This window comes from Parus major, chromosome 13, assembly GCF_001522545.3.
Source record: "Parus major isolate Abel chromosome 13, Parus_major1.1, whole genome shotgun sequence".
Taxonomy (NCBI): domain Eukaryota; kingdom Metazoa; phylum Chordata; class Aves; order Passeriformes; family Paridae; genus Parus; species Parus major.
Genome location: NC_031782.1, coordinates 14,363,065 through 14,385,785, shown reverse-complemented (window position 1 = coordinate 14,385,785; position 22,721 = coordinate 14,363,065). Strand labels below are relative to the sequence as shown.

General features: G+C 38.5%; 1 protein-coding gene across 1 annotated transcript in view; it reads right to left on the bottom strand.

Moving 5' to 3' along the window:
* Positions 1–22,300, bottom strand: part of DOCK2 (dedicator of cytokinesis 2) — a 154,622-nt gene extending 132,322 nt beyond the window's left edge. The window contains exons 1-14 of the mRNA XM_015641547.3: positions 21,935–22,300; positions 14,560–14,643; positions 11,766–11,806; positions 10,118–10,173; positions 9,885–9,981; positions 8,687–8,835; positions 6,894–7,029; positions 5,434–5,588; positions 4,734–4,815; positions 4,099–4,234; positions 3,486–3,561; positions 2,447–2,523; positions 2,001–2,126; positions 1,050–1,174 (exon numbers count right to left, since the gene is read on the bottom strand). Coding sequence (XP_015497033.1) covers positions 1,050–1,174; positions 2,001–2,126; positions 2,447–2,523; positions 3,486–3,561; positions 4,099–4,234; positions 4,734–4,815; positions 5,434–5,588; positions 6,894–7,029; positions 8,687–8,835; positions 9,885–9,981; positions 10,118–10,173; positions 11,766–11,806; positions 14,560–14,643; positions 21,935–21,971 — 1,377 coding nt within the window. The 5' untranslated portion in view covers positions 21,972–22,300. The remainder of the gene's footprint in view (positions 1–1,049; positions 1,175–2,000; positions 2,127–2,446; positions 2,524–3,485; positions 3,562–4,098; positions 4,235–4,733; positions 4,816–5,433; positions 5,589–6,893; positions 7,030–8,686; positions 8,836–9,884; positions 9,982–10,117; positions 10,174–11,765; positions 11,807–14,559; positions 14,644–21,934) is intronic.
* Positions 22,301–22,721: the final 421 nt, after the last annotated feature.

The following is a 22,721-nucleotide window of genomic DNA, read 5'->3' as shown; positions in this document are numbered from 1 at the left end:
ACCTACAGAAAGCAGGTGTGATATTTCCTCTCAAAGACAACGAGACAAATTCACTTTCTCCTAAGATTTGCAGAAATTGCGTATCTGCAGGAGTGAGCATGCATAATATTGGAATGCAAGATTTAATGCATGCTACTTGGTTTATTTCTGTAAGGAATGCTTTTATTTATATGTGATTAGACAGAATACAGAATAGAGTTAGCTTCTGTGCATGCAAGGCATGGTCAGGTGCTGTCATAGGTACAGGCAGTATTTTGTAATCAGGGCTACAGTTTGTTGTGTGGACCTCAAATCTTATGTGGGATTAAAATATTCTTTACTCAAGCTTTCATCTTACATTTTAGGTCAAGCAGTTAGTTGCAGTTCATAAACAAGTCATGAACCACAGTGTTTTACTCCATCTTTATCTCAAGAATGTCTTTATGATTTCACCCTCACGATCCCAACACTATAAAGCTCAGAAAATGACAGGTCAAAAATCCCCCTGAATACCAAACTGATGATAAACCCTAAGGGAAAGACAAAGGATCTACAAAATGTGAATAGACAAGCAAAAAGATACTGTAAATATTTATGTTGCATACGTAATTGCTGTCACTAATTTCTTTCTTTGCCATGTACTTAGACCAAGTGACAGTGACACAGACTTCCTGGCACAAATCAAGCATTTGTTATGTAGCAGAAATGGTATTTCTAACATTTCAGTGTGCAAATTGCATTCCTCTGGGAATTTCCTCAAGCAAAACCCTAGAGTAAGAATGCAGTAATTGTCAGAATCAGCATTTGTTCCTTGGCACAGCTAAAATAGGTCATTCAATGTTATTCCAATATTCCTTATACATTTTTATGCAAGATTCTACAGGGCTTTAATAAGCAGATCACTTTAAAAATCATGAAACTTATTTGTCACAGGATGTCATAAGATGACACAAGTAAGGGAATTGACTTTTTGAATAGTGGTGTTTTATTAAATGTGTAATTTGAACCTTACATCAAAAATGCAGCTCATGTTTCTATGTCCCTCATGGAGGAAAAAAAAGAAAACTTACTGGCAACACTTTTCCTTCTTCATCACAGACACACATTATCACTTCCACATTTCTCTGAGTTGTTTTATTGTATTTATCAAAATCTCCATACAGCAATGTAATATATATGTCATTTCTTATATCTCCTAAAAGAGAAATTGAAAGGTTAAAAAGCAATTAAAATGCTCTAAGAGCATAGGATCGGCTGAACTGCACACTGTTTGCTTTGAAGCAGATAAAAAATTATTATTTTTCATCTCAACTTAAATTTTCAGGTCTTTATCTTTGCTAAGGCAAAACTGTGATGTGAGGAGAAGCAAATGGGAGCTCGGAGGGACTCGAAGCAATTCTCGTCCTGCCCCGACACCTGCTGGTGAGGTAGCAGATGATCCCATTCGGAATTTTCCCCAAATACTCAGCTCTCTTTCTGGAGGGAGCTTCACATTTTAATCCTCTCCTCCAAACGAATTCATATGACTTTTAAAAGGATCGAAATTTTCCTTGAGTTGGGGTGAGGGACGTTTTTGTTATTTGTTTTTTAAAAAGGAGTCTGCCAGACACCAAGTGATCTTGATTGGAAATATCTTGTCATACAAACAAATGAAATCAAGGTATTTCAAATTAATTTGTTTATTATTAACAAAGAACAACAATATGTTAAAATAAAAACGAGGTTAATTTAAAAATTCAAGTGACCTCCACCATCATCTTCTTGTAGGAGAAGAAAGTTATGTACAAGGAGATATTTTTATTTGTCTGGATTTTATTTTTCCTGTTTAAGAATTAGAAACTACTTTCCGAGGATTTCACTAATTCATATAAGCCTCTAATATGGGAACAAAACTTACCATGAGTGAATGCTAAAGATCCTCTGAGTTAGCCATTACAGAAATAAGTAAGGCAGCAGCTGATGCTTATTAACACAGGAATGAGAAAAAAACCCTTCCTATCACAGAACAAAGCACCTCCTACCTGGCATGATTATTTCAGGGAATCCCAGCTTTCTAGAAACAACCGTGGTTCTGTCTACAAGGTGTGGGTAATCCTTTCTGGTCTGAATCACATCTCCAACCAGCATTTTCACAGTTACCCACAGACCTATGAGAAAAAAAAAAGAAAAAAAAATTACATTTTTAGTAGGAAAAAAAAAAAAAAGTGTGTTCAGATGATTGCCTCTTCTACCCACCAAAACAGGGATAAGAATTTGCTTTCCCCACTTCCTGTAGATGAAAGTAAAAGCTCTGTAATGCAAAACTGTCACTACTAATTTAAATTGCCCCCAAGATTCTGTAACAAACTCATGGTTCCTCACTTCAGCTTCAAAGCTGACCCACCTCCATGGTGTTACTACAGCTGCAACATAAAATGAAGTCTCACAAAAACACCGTGTAACTTAAAACAAGAAAAATGTACTTTACCTTGACCACCACTATCTCCTTTGGATGCAGTAATTTTGCTTAGGAGACTGTGTAAAAAGTCATTCTCTGCCACTACCCTGCAAGAGAAACAGCCATGTCTGCTCAGGAACTAAGTGCTAAATATATCAGACACCATTTAGAACATTAGTGAGTAACAGCCTCAGTCTTTGCAGTATTGCCTGATTGAGATATATCTGGTATTTTTATTATCTCTCACTCAAGTTGCAGCCCACTCACATTCCATTGTGTGTACACTGAAGTGAAAAGATTCAGCCAAGCGCCAAGAGTGGTGTTTTGTGGCAGTGACAATGGTGAATGCACTCACCAATGTGCCACTCCAGCTCAGTCCACGTTCCCTGACAAACAGGCAGAGAAATTCACTTGGAGTTTGTATCAGTTTCTCTTGAATTTAGAAACAAATTCTCACATAGCAAGCAAGTTGGGTCAAATTGGAAGCAAGTGAAAAAATAAACCAGTGTGTCATAGCTGGCTCTTTCAGAATTAAATTCAGCCTCCATAGTACATAGCAGCAGTGCTATGTAGGACACAGAGAGTTATTTCCAGTATTTCCACTGGTATCTCTTCATTTGATCTGTGAGCATCACATTTTTAGGCAGCTGCCCTGGCATTTCTTCTGAAGATAGTATATGATAATTCTATTACTTTTTAAAGGAAACACAGTTTTTACTCAGATTTTTTTTCATATTCTAAACAGAACTAATCTCATAAAATAGTTGTTATCCTTGCTTGTAAATCTAACTTGTAACTATTTGACTTGGGTTTGTGAAATCAGACATGGTACCAGCTGTCTGAAGGAGCACATTCGTGGAATTATTCATTAATTTAATGTGCTGTGGTACCTCTGCAAGTCTAAAATGCCATTTAGTCATACCCAAAAAATTAGCACTATGACAACATAAAATTGTTAAAGAAAAACTTCCTTACTCTTTAACAATTTCACAGATTGTTACAACCACAGAGGTAGACAAATAAATATTTTCTTTTACATATTAAAAAAAGATATCTATGATGCTCTTACGGATGAAAGGGAATGAAATGCTGCTTTTCTTCATCACTTTCAGATTTTCCTTTTATGATATCTGTAATATCCATGACTAGAAGAACAAAAGAAAAATCATCAGAACATATAAGAGCATTTCAGAATAGTTTCTCTTATCAGTGAGCGCTCTTGTGCCTCAAGGTAAATGTGGATTTTTCACCAGCAGGGATGGGTTTGTGGGGTAGAACATTTTGTGCAAAGTCCACACTACAAACACATGCTGTGGGGAGAGAAGCAGAATTCAGTCTAGTTTTAGTACAAACTTGTGAATACAAGTATCAAGCTTTGGTGGTGCTTTTGGGACATAAACACTGACTTTATTTCATCTGCAAGGGAATCTGTTATTAAATTGGTTCTGTGCTTTCTCTTGCACAGCTTGGCACTGTATGAATAATTAGGAAATGAAATTCAAAAGTGCATTTGACTTGAACTAAAATGTCAATGCAGGTGCAGTCTTTACTGACTCCAAAGAGTACAGATTTGATAGAGCTCATGGGTATTCTGACAAGTTTTGGTAGAGATTTTACTAGTCCAGGGCTGGCAAAAATCACTGATATTCTGATTCAGCCTTAGCACAGGGGACAGCAGGTACCTGCCACGCCAAAGGGCCGCCGGAGCCCTTGTGTGTATTTCCTTGAGTTACTGTCTCTCAGGTCCATCCTTCCCACTCGCACTATTTGGCAAACTAAATAAATTTTGTCTCTGCTAAGGTCTTTATTTCCAAGATCCTAAGATACAAACAAAAAAGAACCATAGTATTACTTGGGGAAAAAGCAAGTTGTGAAATTGAAACAGGAACTCCAGTAATAAACTGAATCTTATTAATCAATGGGGGGGGGAAGAAAGGTAAACAAAAGACCCACAAACCAAACAAACCCCCCAAAACTCAACAAACAAAAAAACCTGAGCTCATCAAAAGAATGAAAAAACAGACAGTTTAAAGTTTGAAAAAAATATGAGGTTAGATAAATAAAAAATCACAATCTTGAGATACAGAATATAAAACCAAATAAATCAAGTTATCAAGAAATTCACGAGGCAGCAAAGTGATCTGAAGAAGCACTGTCACTGCCTTAAAGAATTTAGTGACTGGGCACCTTGCTCTGTTTCTAAGATTACCTCTGCTTCCTTCTTCATCTTGGTCACTCTTAAGAAGATCTGACAGTGACCACAGAGAAGAGAATTTAATTTACAAATACAAATGGAAGTAGCCTGGAAAACACTTACTGTGAACACCACTTTGAGATTGTTGAGCATATCAATTTCCTTTGGAAAGCCTCGACTCCCCCATCTCACCAAGTAGTTCTCACTGTTTGGAAGATAAATATTTAACTGTCAAGTGATTAAAAAATTCTCCCTTTACACAGCACAAAAGTTGCATAACAGGCAGTCTGTGGTGATGGTTCAAATCTAAGACCTGACTAAAAAGACAAGAAAAACACTATACAAGTATCAACAGTAAGTTTTGAAAGAGTAACTTGAAAATAACACAAATGTGCATCTTTTTTTCTTGAGGCAACTTTACCATCATCATTTGATGGGAATACTCCAAAGAATCTTAAGCTACCCAGAAATTGATAAATTTAATTATTTGTCTGCTCTTCCCCCTTCAGCACTTCAAACACCACAATATTGCCCATCTAGAACAATCTCTAAAATTTGAAACGGGCTCAGGCTTTCCCAAACTTCTGAAATGTTCAATACAGGAATTACCTATGAAAATATTTGAATCCTTTAGTAGCAGACAGCAACAAGACATCTGGCCACGCTTTACTTTGCTTTTTGGGTTCATTCCATTTATTCTTTGCATTATTATATTAGTACAGCGTACTGGCAATTATTTTACTTCATTTTGGCCGCTTCTATTTGCTTTTTTACTTTATTTTGCTTTCCATTATTCTTCTCCAGTCAGAGGAGGGAGCTTTACCTTATAATTGTTGACTTCTGTGGATCATACAGGGACATAAAGAGCTCTGCATCCTCTCCAATTCGGCAAACAAAATTCCTCACAAAGACATACAGGCTGTGTGTGGGGGATGAAGACATTCGGGAGTATGATGCATAATCTGGTTGGTCCTTTGACTGCTCAGGAGGAGGAAAACCAGGTAATTATAATCCATGAATTGAAATGGTGCTATTCTACAAGCAGTTTTATTTTCTGGTAAAGTTGGACTCAGTAATTATCATAATTCTTTCCACCTTGAGCAATTCTATGACTCCCATGTCTTAGGCCAGTTCTTCAGGCAATGATGTAAAGGGGGAAATATTCTCCCCACTCTTAAAGAAAAGAGCAAGTACCACAATGTCAGCACAGAGACAAGCCTACAAGCTTGAAAGAATTTATTTTTGAACACACTAGGCTGTAGCAGAAGGCCTATGATCCACATCACAGTGGGGTTGCAGTGTGCTAAAGCAATAGCAAAATGAAGTCAGCCTCTTTGAAGAGGAGACAAATAACATGCTGAGATCAGGATACAGCTGAGCAGGTCCACTGACTCAAAAACAGGCTCCTGAATTCTATCTACTTCCCGTGCTAACCACCAAGAAGCAGCTTCTTAACACTTCTAAACCCATTGTTTGTCTCTATCAAGTCAGTACAGTCTATCACAGACTCCCCAGTTTAATTTTCCTTATATTGTCAGTTAATTACAAGGTGTTTTCCAGTGATTTGTCATGGGTGTTATTGAAGTGTCATGACAAACCAGCTATTTTCTGTTTAGTGTTTTACTTGCTTTTTTACAGTTTACCATCTCATAAATGGAGAAAAGAACCAAAGAGGCTCACAAATCCTTGCAGAGGTTTAAAATTGCAAAAGGTCAAGGAAGTGTAGTCACCTGATTTGCATTTGAAAAGATTTAATTTATGCACTTGTCAGCTTTGCTTTGGCACACAAACTTCTGGTGTCCAGAAGATTATGCTGAATTCATCCTAGCTCCTCCTCAGTGAGCTTCAATTCTTCAGCTCCATCAGACTGACTAGCAAGCAGCAACACTTAGCAAACAACCAGGTTAGTCACAGATCTTGTGAAAACAAGTTGTGGGCAGTGCTGCTCTGCAGCCTGAACTCCAAGTGTGTAACTATTCCCTGTGCCATTCAGACTGTTGAGCAGCCCATGGATGGAGTGGAGACATATTTCCATACAGGAATTCAAGAATGGATCAAGAACAGCTTTAGACATGAGCTTGCAGCCCAGCCCACAGCCCAAATCCACTGCACAAATGCAATTCAGTTTTAGGCTTAGCCATATTTCTAACACAAGACTGTGGGTCTACTCTTAAGTCAGAGGAAAGTTTCCACCAAATTTTATGGTTCCATCCTTCAACCCTTAGGCAAGTTTTTATTTGGCTTTTAACAGAGGAAGCCTCGAGTTCAGCCAGTCATTCCTACCATTTCCTCTTTAATTCGCTCAGTGATTTTATTAGTTGCTTCTTCATGTGCATGAAACAGGCTGATAACACTGGTTTTATCTGGGTCCAGGATATTTCCATCTTCATCTCTAACTATCAGGTCTAGCTCAAGTACTCTGTGAAAATACAAAAGGCATAATGGTAGGGTTATTTCCTTCTATATAAAGAAAGATTAGAAATGTAACAAACAAAGGGGCATTTAAAGATTTAAAGTTATAAAATTTAAATACATGCAATAGTATTTCACAGAAGAAAAAATTTAACTATACCCCATGATTTTTTTTAAGTTGCTGTCCAATATTTAGGAATTTATAGAAGTGTCACCAAAGCATTGAAATGCCTCTCACATAAAACAAAACCACCCTGTTCAATGACTTCTAGCAGTCTTCATTGCTTTTAGCTTTTAACACTCAACATTTGTTATTCAGATATTTATGGTCTTCCTGTTACATTCTGCTTTTATGCTGCTCCCTCAACCTTTCTGTCCCAATATTTAACTCTGCTCTCTCCTTCCCTGCTCTCAGACAAATCATGCCTTTTTTCTGCTACTCATTTTCCCTCTCCCACAACAATCCCCTCAGCCTCCACAGCCATTTCCCTTTTATTCCTTCTCCACAGATTGGCAACTTTCTTTCACACCACACAGTTCAACCCCTCACTTTCAGGAGCTTACACACACTTTCCAGCTAAAATCCAAATAATTTTAAACATCCCCTTCACCCCTACTCCTCCAAAGGAAGCACTTTACTGTCTCATAGCACAGAAAGAATATAAAAGTGACAAAACAGAAGTCTGAAAGCAAATTAATTTTAATGTCTTAATCACAGCTGGGCTTCTTTGATTGGAGAACTTCAAAGTAAATTCTGGTTTTAAGTGAGCATTCAGCTCCACAAAGTGCAGTAGGATATGTGTATTCCATAGTGTGCTCTGTATGATTATAATTTATTACAAATTTGCATCCAAATCACAGTGAACAAGTTAAGAATTTCATAACACTTTGAGTCATTTCTTATGTGCAGCCACAGGTAATTGTAGACTTTCAGCTGCACAGAGGCCTTTCAGGTCACAACCACCACACTCACTTAAAATAGCTAAACACAGTTTATAAGCAGATTCTAATGCCTGTAAAAACAATACTGTGAAGATTTTTTTACCAAGCTCTCTCTCCCCTGTCTCCTTATCAAATAGGGAGACACCATTAACCACAACCCCAAAATTTTGCCAAAAAATATGTTGTGTTGCAGTGACTTTTTATTAGCAAGGACCAGACAAGACATTTTATCAAATAACTATTCTGTCCCTGGTAGTTTCACTTCTATTACCAGAAGCAGAGCACTGCCTGGAAATTCCCTAGTGAATTGGGTGTGGATGTGTTTGTTTGCAGACTCAGTGCAGTTTGCCAGTGCCACATTTGAGGGTCACTTACTGGACATAGGCCATGTTTGTGACACATGTATAAGTTTTGGACCCCAAATATGCTGTTGATACATGTACCTAAGGCTGGTTATTTGACCTCAAATCTTCCTAACTGACAAGCTCACATATTTATAATTAAGAAATAAATTAATATTTTGAAAAAATATTTTGCTATGGAAAGCCTCATCATGGTATCCACTATTATCACAGGGGTTACAGGAGAAGTCTGAAGAGGAAGATTCAATATGAATCACACTTTTGAATTCCAACCTGTAAACATGAAAACTTTATCAACATCTCCTTGGTGCTGTGCTTTAATCTAAATCATGCTTTCCAGAAGCAGTGTAGGCCACTTACTTGTTACCATAGTCAATTTTGGATGTGACTTTCTGTTTGAGTTCTTTGAGCTCATCTTTTGGCAGGGTCCCGGACAGAAGCTGTGACCGCCACTCCATCAAGTCACACATCATGGACTGCACCTGCTGGAACCGGGCTTTTTTATTTGTCTAAGAGATAAAAAAACCTCAGTAAGTTTCAGACTTCAAGTTGAAGTGAAACACTGGGCTTGACAGCTACAGGCTACATGTCATATTTAATGCTAAATGATAGCAGGAGCAAGAAGTAGGCAAAATAATGATGTCTCATCCCACAAATTTTTAAGGATAGAATATCCCACATGATCATAAAGAAATAACATCAAATTTTGTATCAGGATAGGGAATTGTGTTATTTTTTTTTCATTTAATTGTGTTGTTTTAAAATTCTTTAACAAATTCTCATCAAGAGAAAACTTACAATAACTATTAACTTCAGTAAGAGATACTGATGGGAACAATAACACTTGATTGTGGCATTAACACATTTAAGAGAAAAATGAGAGAATACACTGAAGTGACTAAAGCAGTTCTAAGTCATTCACTGAAAATAAAGATGGGTTTTCATTGCTGGCTTAATCAAAAAGACTAAAAAGTGATATGTTTCAGAAAACTACAGCACATTCAAGATCCCTTTGTCCCAGCAGAGATAAAGAAAAATCCAGTGGCTGGGATCCTGGAATAGTCAGCACAATTCTTGAAATTGCTAATTGTTAATAGCTACTTGCTCCCAGTAACTCTTGAACAACTTCTGTTCTTGCAATCCAAGAGCACCATGAATCTTTTTCAAAAACATCCAAGTTATCTTTTATACTCCTATCTGGAAATTTTTCAATGCTACAAATCACAATTATGAAGAACTTATCATGCACAGGATACTCAAGGTTGAAACAATAGGCGAGAAGTTACACCACTCCTCAGCAATGTCAGCTTTGCCTTTACAGAACCACAGATTCATAAACGTTGGAAGAGATCACCAAGATCACCAAGGCTGATGGCTAGACCAGATTTAAAGTCACTAAGAATTTAAAGCCACTGAAGAAAAATTTAGTAGTGAGAAAACAATTTCTTAAATCCACCCAGACCCTGCCCTGAATGTAGGAAGAGGCACTAATTTGGACAAGACCCCAATGTGCATAAATAGGACTAACAGGTAAGAAACAACATGTAAAATATCCTACCACATAGAGCTGCTTCCAGATGTTTCCCCATTCCCACAGAGTAGTGGTAACTTCTTGGACTAAGGGAATCTCAGCAGGTATAACATTTTCTGTATGTCTAGGAAAGATCACAAAGAGTGTCTGCATTTCATGGGTGCATATTATACTTACTGTGGGTGAGGTACATAAATGCCTTAAAACTCATTCTTTAGCAGACAAGCTCAATAATGTAATAAAACAGATAAATTCAATACCTTTTCTTTTCAGCAGCAGCTTCCTTGATGTGGATGAAGGATTTAGGAAATATTCCCTGATGAATGAGAAGAAAATTATAAATCCACACTTATTCTCCAAAAACATTTAGGTGACAACCATGACCGTGAGCATAAACTGTCATACCCAAACTAACTCCTGGTTAGTTTTTCATCCAGATGGATGCATTTTTATTTGACAGATAAATAATAGAAGTTTGTCATGTCTCTTCAAATGTAGAGTGCATACGCATCTTTCTTCCTAAGAAACACCATTTTCCACCCCAGAAAACAGTTCAGTTAAATACAATTTAATAAAATACTATTTAAATTCAGTAAAGAAACATTGGGTCAGTGCATCATCTCATATCTATTTTAACTGACCTCTCTAGAAAACAAATGAAAAAAAGTTCTAATGTGATTGTCCTTGCTCTACAAAAGCTGAAATGTCTCAAGTCATCCTAAAGGAATGTTTGACAATCATTCTGTCCTGACAATCCTCCCCTGAACTGGCAAATCTCACCCTGGTAATTAATTAGGTCCTTCCTGGATTCTTCTTTATTTGGTAATTCACATATGGTACTTCAAGTACCACAAAAATTCAATAACAAATGTGCTACTTTACAAAGCCTTTCTCTGAATAAGATTGTGGCTTTTATAACCATTTTCTTCTAAGCATTTCATCTTAATCAAAACACAATCATGTCTTATCACTTCCACTTTTTTTCATTAAGATTAAAGTTCAAAGAAGTCCATGAAGAAGCAAAGTAAAAGAAAAAAGGTCCCAGTAATGGTAAATTTAGTGATATCTTAGTACATGAAATTAATAATACTTCTTAAAGCATGTTATGCACAATGATCTTGAAGCCCTTTAGCAATAATAGGAATTAATTAAGAATTTGTTAAAGTGGTTAGTTCTGGTAAATATTTTCCCTTTCTAGTTTTAGGCTAAATTTTAATTGATAAAAATAGAAATGTTATGTAGAATAAATGCTAATAACATTTTCAGTCAAAAGAAATGTCAAAGTAATTAAAACACAGGTGCAGTGTTTTAATGCATTTACATTGCTGCTCCCTAGAAAATCTTATACCAAGAAGTTACAAACAAAAATGCTTTTCTTCTAGAAAAGTGCAGTTGAAACTAAGAATTTTCTTGCTGCTTAACTCAGGAGTCATCATACCCAGGGTAAAAAGTTTTCCTCTGTGGCTTTCCATTTTCAAATCTAAGAATAACATATTTTAAAAAATTAATATTATTTTTGTACATTAGAGATATTTAAGAACTTAAGCCTCATACAAGTTGTTTATATTGTTTGTAACCTAAAGAATCCTTGGGAAAAGTACAGAAACAAGCACATCTGGCAGCAAATTGATTCAAAATTCAATCCAAGTGGTGGCTTCAACAGTTGTTAACCTGAAGGCACAGTCATTTCTTCTTCATTGATCTGCTTTCCCCAGTCCTCACTTCTATTTACCAACTTTGTCTTGGATGAATGCTGATCATTTCATTCATCTTGAAATGAAAGAGTGGAAAGAGCTGACTTGAGAGATCAGAAGAGAGAGATCAGGGCTATGTAGGCAGAGATACCCAAAACCCCATTTCATGGGCTGAGCCCTTAAAAACAGACTCATAGGAACAATGGGATCTTACCTCTGCTCCTTTGTACCTCACTAGGTAACCCTTGTACCAATCTGAAAGGAAGAAAGATCATTGGTATGACAAAAAAATACATGCATTGCAAAGCACACAATGAAGTCATGGGGTTTATTTCACATTAAAAATACCTATCATGGTATTTGTCAAAATTAATAGTTACTTCAAACACACATAGCTTTAAGGGAGTAGCAGGGATTATATCCAGCATGACTTGTTTATTATCAAATATGATTGTTTTGTCTGCTTTTAAGCCTTACACAGTAAGTACAGATAATTGTACAGAATCGAATACCCCCTGCTCACATTTAAAGGTAGAATAAGATATTTGTTTTGCAAAGTAATGTGTGCACACCCTTAAATATCCATGTTAGCCACAATCCCCCGTGGTCTTGGGCAGCAAATGAGGCTCTTACTGTGTGCTGGGCCCAGTATTAATCCAGTAAAGCACATGGTAGTTACAGATCCAATTTCCTTCATGTGATAAGGTTAAGTCGTTTTTGTTCCATGAGAAAATATGGCTTTTGGACTCAGCCATAACAAGCAGCTTCTTGCTATAAATTTAAATTGGAATGTCAAGAAAACTCAGGGCTATTATTGGGCTCCTGCTCCAATTGTAACTCGAAAGCCCTTCTGAAAGACAGGGGTGCAGAACTGCAGCAGTGACAAGTTACAAATTAATTCAGGCTTTGTTCCATCTATTCCATGGTTAAGTCTCAAGAAACTACAAAAAACATAAAAAGCAGAGTTCAACCTTACTAAATAAGATCAGGGATCCACTGTGCATACAGCCCATCATGAAAAATGACCTGCACAGCAACAATGTTTAACTCTGTTGAATATGATATTTTTCATCCCATAGACAGAATTTATGACCAAAAGCATACATTTCCTAATTGTAATTTCATGAGCAGATATGATATCTTTGATATCACCCTTTCTCTCACAGGTAATGCAGCCATGGAAGCAAAGCATAAAATAACAAAAATAAATTCCAAATGCCAAACAGCAGAGTTAGAAAGGTGATGCTAAAAGTCAGAGGATGATAGCTGACCTCAAAGAAAGACTCAGGACAGAAATTTTTTTTTAGGTTTTTCTGCAGTGGGATTTTTTTCTTAAATGTTTTATCAACAATAAAATTCCATCTTACTGCTAAAACTGAATTATATGCACATAGTCTCAATTTACAACCAAGTCTGTAAAACAGGTTTCATCCTATTTGCTGTGACAGCACATACATGTTCTGTGCATAAATTTTGTGCATGCAAAACCAACCAAAACAGGACATAAAAGGAGCACAGGAAGAATCCTGTCACTGTTGGTTACTCACCAGCTGCAGCTGGCAGCAAATTTTGAAGATATCTCATAAAAGATGAACTTCACTCACACAATGAGAAGGATTCCACTTCTTCATTGACAAACATATTTCATAAAGCAAGGCATGACAGAGCAAATCAAGGGCAGGGGATTCAGAAAAGACTTCTACATAAAAAATAACCCCATAAGATCAGCACTCCACTCACTAGGCTGGGCTGACAACAACGGGACCCCAGGAACCCAAAGCCTGAAATGCAATTTCTGCAACTAACACACAATACAGGGATGAGAAGGTTCCTGGTTTGTGTGTGATTTGTTCTTAGCCAAAATGTTCAGAATGGAGGCCTAAATAATTACATTTTTTTAGGGGAGGACACGAATCACTGTGACTCTGTTGACTGCTGGGTGACATCAATGTTTTCACTGATGCTTAAAGATATTGAATTAATCTTACAAACAGAAGAGAAATAATTATGTTTTTGTGCTCCAGTACATTGTAAACATGGTTTTTCAGGTGCTCCTCCCCCAAATCCTTTGTTCTTTCCAGACAAAACAACCTAGAGCTCCGTGTGGTGGAATGGGCTGGGTTCAAACAGCTTTAAAGTCTTTACAGCCCTGTGCCCACAACACACCAGGTGTGCCAGCACCAAGCTGGCCCTGCCACTGTGCAATGCAGCAATTGGCCTCTCTCTTTAACATAACTGCAGTTAATAAAACACATCTATCAACAGAAGTAGGTTGAAGAAGATAATTTTACAATATATTTTTCAAAGTTTTAAGCAATTTCAATTTTTTTTTTTAAAACTCTTGACCTGGTCAAGAGCATCGCTGCAAATTGAAAATAAATCTCTCTTACAGTGACATTTGCAGATACCTCACTGCTGAGTTAGCAATAACAACTCCACTCTCCTTGCTTTGTACTAATGGGAGCCTCAGCAGCTCTGTCAGACAGAGAGAATCTGTGGGATTGGGAAGGTATTGACTGTCCATCAGTCATGACTTGGACTTTTTCTGCTTCATGTGCTCAGGAAGTTGTTGGCTTCCAGAGCTGTTTCTATCATGCTGACACTCAGATTTCTTTAAATGGGTTTCCTCATTGTACAACAGGATGATGAGGGTGCTCAATATCTCCTAGTAACAAAGATTTCGTTTAGAGGCTGAAAGTGGATTCCTTTAACTCTTAAATCAAATTTAATGTAACTTCCCTGAGGTATATCACAAGCCGGCACAAACTTCAAAAACTCAACATTCACCTTGATGACTTCCTCATTTGGTAAAGGCATCCCAAAAAACCACATGTACTGTAATAAGTCTAATTTTGGCTGTTCAGAAAAGATTAGGTTCTTCCTCAAAATACACCACCACCACCACCACCACAAAAAATAAGGGCATTAGAAAGCTGCTGATGTAATACAGGGAACTGCTGTGAGGTGAAAGGAGTGTTATTCACAATGAGATGGAAAATGTGACTTACCCTCACAGGACTCCAGGATATGGACCACATCACCAATCTGTAGAGATAGTTGTGGTGTCCCTGTGCCTTTGAAATTGTATATAGCTGGAAAATAAAAGGATAAAAACAATATTTTTCAATATAGCCTCACATCACAGTGAAACTAGAAAGCACACGTGGTTATTGAGGTTTGGATACTGGGATCAATACACTAGGCTAGACAAACAGAACTATAATTCTATCAAGAAGCTTCATTTGTCAGCATTAAATAATCTCTTTTCTCCTGAGAATGGAAAGGTGGTGAAAAGGGCCAGTGCTGAAAGCAAAAACCAAACAAATGAACCTCACAGAAAACTCAGCAGGCACAGGGACACGAGCTATTAATCAGCACTGCTCTGCACAGGATTTAGGAGCCCTGTTCAGATGCAGGTCTTAGATAAATACACAGTGACAGTGCTGGGGTACTGTTTGTCTACTGGTCCAAAGGATTTAAGCACACAGTTTACAGAAATTTATGGCTATACTGGTATGAAAGGTCACAGAGGTGCCTGTGAAAACTGAGTTTACTGAATTTTTTTCCTGAGTTTAAATTAAATGCTTTAATTTAACATGAAACTGTGTTTCACATGGAAACAGAACCAAGTTTCATCATTTTCTGTATTGTCTGTATGACTCTGAAAAGAACACAGGAGCAGAGGATTTTGAAAGTGTTCTAATCAGAAACTTATCTGCATGTGGTTAAGAAACACCCAGCATTTGAGAGAGAATACAAGAAAATGAGTTCTTCACCAGTTATGTTCCAGGGCTACAGGATGTGGGCTCCTATGCTAACCATGCCTCTGTCAAGTTTTTTTCTTCACAGGCTTGGTTACAAATTTCTACAAGAACATTACAGCAGAAATTATTATTGAAGCTACAATCACACAGGAGAGCTGACTAAAATACAAACAGCTGAAAGCCCAATTAAACTGTGCAGGTGGGAACAGCTGACCCAGGTGTCCAGGAAAGGTGTTGGTCAGCAGAGCTCTGCCTTTGCTCCTGGCAGTGTTCCCATCCAGCCACACACAGCAACCAAACCTGAAGGATTTTGGATGTCTTAGCTAGTCCAACATGTATAAAAACACATTTCATTTAAACATTTGACTTATTTTACTTGAAGTCTTAAAATAAATGGCCCTCCAGGAAAATGCCTGAAGTAGGAGTATAGAGCTAAAATAGATTAATCCCCTTCACTTTACAAGTATTCCATAAATTTACGTTTCTTGTTTCTTTTGCCATCTTTTTACTTCTTATATTTCTGGAACAGAAATTAGAAGGAATTTTCAATTGAAGAGGCTTACTGGACCAAGAATAAATTCTTTTTTGTTGGCATAAAGAGGTTTTCAGCAGCTTCTTCTCCTGAATGGAGAGAGCAAGGCTTGAATCATTCAACACGTGGGGACTATAAGATGTATAACTTTCACGTGAGGCTCTGCTGCTCCAATTCAGCCTTTTACTCAAAAGAACATAGAAAACACTTCCTCAGAACTGCCTTAGCCCAACACAAAATTGAGTTTACGTGCTATAGGACATGTGTAATTCTATTCTGACTGGTCTCTTTTCCAGAAGAGGAGGATGGCAAACAACCCTGCAGAGTTGTTATGGTATTGCAGGATACATTTCTCTGGAGTGTTTGGGAGGTGGGAGATGTGGGTGCATTCCCATCTCTTATATTAAATTCCAGAAAAGTCCATGGAGATCAAGATCACTGTTGACCAGTAAATACTTTAGATCTCAAAATATGCACTGCTCTACTTAGTTGTAGGTGTCTCAAAATATAGATGCAAATTACTGAGTCATATATTTACACTGTATTTCAGTTTTGCTCTCTTAAAACTTCATTAACAGCCCTGAATGTATTGAAAGGTGCAGTAGCAAACTGGCAAAGGAAGTGGCTGTATCTGCTTAGATATTTCTAGATGAGTAAGTGGAAACTTAACAAGAGATATTTTACTGTAGAACTTGGATTACTTGGTAGGATGAGTTCAAAAAAATCACTGTACAAATTTTTTTTATAGACCTGTCTGTGCATTTTATGATAAACCACCTCACAAAAAATGTACCAAATAACCCAACACCAACATCCAGAGATCATATCTACAGCACCAGACAGCTTGACCATCACATCTGCTTTTCTTTAATTGTTAACTGTGAATAAAAATTATAATATTATATCCAGTAATGTTTTCTGTCAGCTGTAAGTGATGTCATTTCCCTTACAAACTGGGACCTCCTGTACTTGTGAGTGTCACCTCAGAGTTCACCAGCCAGAAGCAACATTCCCTTTCCTCCACCCTCTTTTGAGATCCTCAGGGTTGTTGTGTGCACAAACACATTTAACTCATTGTTCTCCTCAAAAATAGTATATGAAAACCCCGTGTGGAATTCAAGTATTTTTGGTGGGATTCTCACAATGGGTTATTGACTTTAAAAAAAAACAAAAAACTCTCCAGTGGGTAGAAATAAGAACCCTTTCAAATCACTCTGAAGAATTTTCCTACTGCTCCTCTCCCTGGCATCCTACATCCCAGCCATAAATACAAAATGAGTCAGCATCCTTCAGGCACAGAAGTGACCTGCTTGAAGGCCCCAGCATCCACTCTAAATCCTAACAGCAATTACTGACCTCAGGAGCTGCTGAAGTCATGGCATTAAGATTAGAGGGAGAGATTTGGATGGCAAATATTCCCAGGCTGAGGTGTCCCCAGCAGCAGTGGATCTGCACACAGATGCTGCAGGATTCTCCCAGGATGGCACAGAGAATGCCCAGAAATTCCAGTTTTACACCAGTGCTCCTAAATAGGGACTTTACTGACAACACAGATGGAAGGTTTTCCCCTGAATGAGCAAAGAAGGAAAACCATTTATTTAGAGCTCCCCACAACCTCTGTGGTAATTTGATAGCACACACATAACTCAGCAAACAAACAAAGAGCCCAGTGCAAACCCCTGAGATTCTCAGCTCCCTCCAAAGAGGAGCTGAAGGCCAGCACACCACAACATCGATATTCCTCAGAGAGCAAATGGAAAGTGCCAGGTTAGACTGCTGACAGAGCCAGCCTTCCAAACTGAACCCTGCTCAAGCCCAGGTGGGCTCTGAATTGTACCTGAGGAAGTGGGAACAATTCCCATCGTGTCCATGAGGAGAGCCCAAAGAATCCTTCCCTGCCCAGCCAAACACAACAGTGACCCTCAGCAGCTTCTGTGTGGTTTTGCTGTCACCCACACACCCAGAGCTTGAGCAAAGACTTCCACCTGTGTCCATCTCAAAAGGAAAAAAAGGAGGGCTGGAGAAAATCCCTGTTTCCATTGAACTGCTACTCATCTATTGCAGCTGTTTGGTCTGATACATCCTCACTAGATAAATACATGAGTACATTCTTGTATAGATGGTTGTGGAGACAGAAAACAGTTAACCTTCCCTAATTGAAATTATATGTTCTCCTCACATTAGAAAATGGACAGCAGAAAAAAAAAAAATATCCCTCATACCACAGACCTTGTTAGGGAGTTCTCACTCACAAAACATTCTAGAAGAGTTGCAATGTTGCAGGTAACAGAACCCCTTCCTCAAGAAGCTAAATTTCCTCAGTGCTAATGCCCCATATTCTTGCTGTTCACATGATTAGCCTGTAAACCACTGCAAGGTGGGAATGGTAAGCAAGGAAAATCCCACAACCTTTAACACTGAAGTAATTTATTAGCCCAATAATCTTACGTGTCTTTGCTGCCTGTCTTCCTTCACATGCAGTCCCCCTCCTGTTCTTTATAAAAATACAAGCATTACATTGTTTCCTTTGGAGACTCACCTTTCTGTAACAATCCATGTTTCAAGTTGTTTCCCTTGGCTACTTTTCCACACTTGTTCAGAATTTGAAAAAAAATTTAAAAAATCAAAATTCCTAAGGTATTGCTGAACCAGCTCCTAATTTCACTTTACCACTATGGAAGGACAATTTGGTATCATTTTGATGCAATAAAACTCATGATGTGTTCTGCATATTCAAACAATTGCTAATTAATAGGCTCAGCAAACCACCCTGTTTTATTTTTTAAAAATGCAGCTCCACTTTCATGAGTAGTCAAGCACCCACAAAAGATCAGTTCTTGGTGTTCATTTTCTTCCCAAGAGAACAGAGTGAAATTATTCAGCAAGGAGACAGATAAATCCCAGGTGAAAATATTATACAGTCCTAACAGGATTTCTTGACTCCTGGTAAGAAACCTGAAAAAATGTGTTCCAATACTCCAAGTTAAGGATCTCCCCTAAAATTTCACAAAGCAAGTGTGGCTTAATGACCACAGCATGGCCACAGCTCTAGGACAGGTCAGAAACTTGTCCTAAACATCTCTGGGGGTTAGAAGCTGATTAAATTTATTGCAAATCATGCCCAGAGGGTAAATCTGCAGTTCTCAGGTAATGAGCTGCTACCTCAGAAAACAACTGAATACAGATTTCCTGACTTGCTTAACCTTGGGGCCAGATGGAGGTTTAGGCTGACCTGAGCTACTTATTTTCCTTCTTAAACACGATAAAGCCAGGATGGATTACAAGAACCAGGAAGCTCTAACACACCAAACTAGTCATATAAAAATATTGTCTCTGACTCTGTGCCTTCTCATATAAAATTGTAGCACAGCCATTTTTCTTAAAACTCTTTGTGAAGAACAGGGTATTTAGCTGTGATTTTTCCTTTTCATGAAGGACCATGGATAAAAATATTGTTTCCTCAGCTTCTGCTGTTTCCCAAGGAGCTGGAACAGTTGGGTTCAGAGGGTGCATTTCATGGAGGAAACCTGCCCTAAATAAAGCTCTCCTCTCTTACACCTCAATCTATTCAGATTTCAGAGATGCAAAATAATTTCAGAGGATTTCAGCAGATGAAATCAGACAAGCCAGTCTCAGCCTTGTGCACTTGGTATGAGTATGTGCTTCTCTACACCTTCAAAGAAGTCACCCACCCCTCCCCATAATTTTACTTTAAAAGGACAAACATTCATTTTCAGATTCAGCAGAACAGGAGTAAATCTGATGCTTGAGTTTAGAATGATAACATAATATTTCACCAGTTTGTAACTCTGCTCCAGTCTGAGCAGATAGCAGACTTTCCATCAGGAAACTGCAGCCCAAAGCCACCATCCTGTCCTGTCCATAGGAGCAACACAAATTTATATTGGGAATGCTGCAAGACTAAGAACAGCCTTTTCATGTGTAAAATCAGGATTGTACTTTCCTAGTACCAAACTATCAATCTATCTGCTACCTGGACTGCTCCATTTACTTAAGTAAAAACAAAAGTGGGCACAACAGGCTACAATTTACCATGACCAAGGGATGGTGTGGTCTTCCAGATCCACCCTGCAGTGTACTCTGCTCATCCCAAGTGTGATGGGCCCAATATTCTCAAACTGAAACTGCTCATCAGCAGAAACTGAAGGCAGCAGGCACACTTCTAATAAGACTTGAAAATTCAACGTGAGATTTGTAATCAGAGACTTAAACCCAAAGACTTGCTAGAACACAGAAGACATTTTGAGCCCTCTATGCTCAAAAAGCTTCCAGTATGTATTATTCCAAAACATCATCAACTTTCACAGAATTTGTGACTCAGAAGACTCAGTTTTCCCATTTTTCTCATTTCCCTCAGACACAGGACGCATGCTTACAACAGACTGTAAATTCAGAAACCTCTTCGTTTGTGATCATAGTTATCAATAATCCTTGTTCAGGCCTCACTATGCCAGGAGCTTAATTTACTTTAAATTTACCAATCACACTATTTTCCTGCCAATTTCTAAGAAATTTGTTTAATTTATGGGACAGGACTGCCAGTGATGGTGGTACATGTTTGTTTGGGTTTGTTTGATTGTTTTAATTATTCTGCAAGAGTCCTCCATTTTTCTCACAAATGTATGTAATGAAAGAATATATTTGGTTTCCAAGATAGAGTAAAATAAACTGTGAGCCAACAGTTTGGCTAAGAGAAGGAACTTCTGGGTATAAGCTAAAGGTTGTTGAATTTGTACTCCATGAAATCCAAGCAATTGTGCAAAAACAGAGACAGAATGCTCTTACTGAAGAAAACCTACCATAAGGGACATCTATGTCCACACTTATATCACTATTCCAATATTGTTAGGAAGTCAGTTTGTTGTTTTGCTTTGTGACACACTAAACCACAGACACCACTACAATTGTGATTTTTACATAGAAATATAATAAAGAGCCTTATAAGGAGTTTAATAGAAAAACTTTAACCTAGGAAATGGACTTGGGGCCACTGAATGGTAGCACTATCACCACACTGCAGGACACAGCATTGTCTTTTACACTAAACTCTGTGCTCACAGTGAGAGCAGCAGGGGAGAAAACAGAGGGAAAAGGAAACAGCAGCAGGTCTGCAGTGTCAGGTCTTCCCAGTGACCTACTCTAGAGTAAATTGCATTGTTTTGGACATGAAAACTGTTGCTGGGCTGTCATTCGTTGTTGAAAGACTACATTTCACAAGATGGTTTTTATTGTGTGAGGTTTGTTGTACCTTCCAATTACTATAGAGGCTACCACAAGTGCAAAAATTAGGTGCTTTCTACTCTTTGTAAAATGGAAACAGAAAATATTAACACCTTTTATTTTGTAATGTAAACTGCCACCAGAACAGGCTCCTTCCATTTTGCAATTCTGCTACTGCTGGACATGGACGTTGAACAACACGTTTTCTTCTTATTAATTTCTTGGTGTTACATTTTATTTCATGAAGCCAGTTGGGTTTTTAATGCATATCACAAAAAACTACAGCCTACTTAAAACATTTCTTTTAGAAGCATTTAGAAGGTTAGTAACTAAGTAGTAGCACACATCTTTCAAGTGCTTTAGCTTTGATTTCTAGTTGTTTAAGGCTTTTTTAAAACAGCAATTCAGTCCTTCATACAAGTTAGCATCATTCATTTTAAGATGACTTTCCTTCCAAAAAGTGCAACTCACCAACTCAAATACAATTTTTTTTCTGTGACACTGACCACAAGTGACAATCTCACAGAAGAAACTGTAGGATTCCCCTTTCCCTGTATCTGTTCCCCATAACTTCTGGCCATTGCACATTATACAAAACATTATTTATTCAGTCTGCTTCTAACACACCAAGGTGGGAAAAGCTGCATTACTGTGACAGCAGGAAAGCTGACTCTACTGTACTCCATGCCATTCTGTTTGAAAGATTAAAACTTTGTACAAATTTGATCCTTCCAATTAATCCAGGCTGGTGAAGCGGACGGTGTTAACTCATCACACCAGAGAAAACACCTGCCCACATCCTGCTCAGAAGACAAGGCTCAAATGGCAGCTCCCTCAGCTACTCACCCACGCCACTCTTCTCTGTCTTGTGCCATCTTGCCATCCCAGGAGAAGCCGTGAGGCTCCCAGGGATGCCCAGGCCCGAGGGATGCAGGATTTTCGGGCTGCCGGATTTTCGGGATGCAGGATTTTCGGGGTGCCGGATTTTCGGGGTGCCGGATTTTCGGGGTGCCGGATTTTCGGGGTGCCGGATTTTCGGGGTGCAGAGCTGGCAGTGACAAACAGGCCCCGGAAGCGCAGTCCTACCCCAGCCCTGGGACGAGCGGAGGCAGCTGCGAGGGCTCTGTGAGATTTGCTGCCTCTCGGAGCTTCCTTCCTCTTTTCTCAGCTCGAGATACGGTGTCCTGGGGGAGGGGAATCCCAAAGTGCGTGTTTCTCTTGCCCCATGTCAGCCGTGAGCACAGGAGCACGCCAGGACCGTGTGGCACCACCCTGGGGCTCAGCTCCGTGCGAAGGCCGGCTCAGCATCTCTGAGCGCGGCTTAGTTAGTGCTGCACACCAGATCAACAACAGCCTGGAAAGGCTCCACTTCAGAGGACACTACATCTCAAAAACTCTGCTTTTCTAACCTGGATTTGTGCTTGTCATGTCTCCTCTCCAGAGAGAAACGGAGCGAAGACAAAGCCACATTTCAAACCACACCCATTCTTTTAAATTTCTATCATTTTATGTTTGGAGGAAGAAGTAGGAAACTCCCTTCTCTAAATAAAGTGCTACTTTCTGGAAGGTTTACTGTTAATACAAAACTGCCAAAAGCAATTTTTAGTACATTTCCAGCCTGTGCTTCCACACA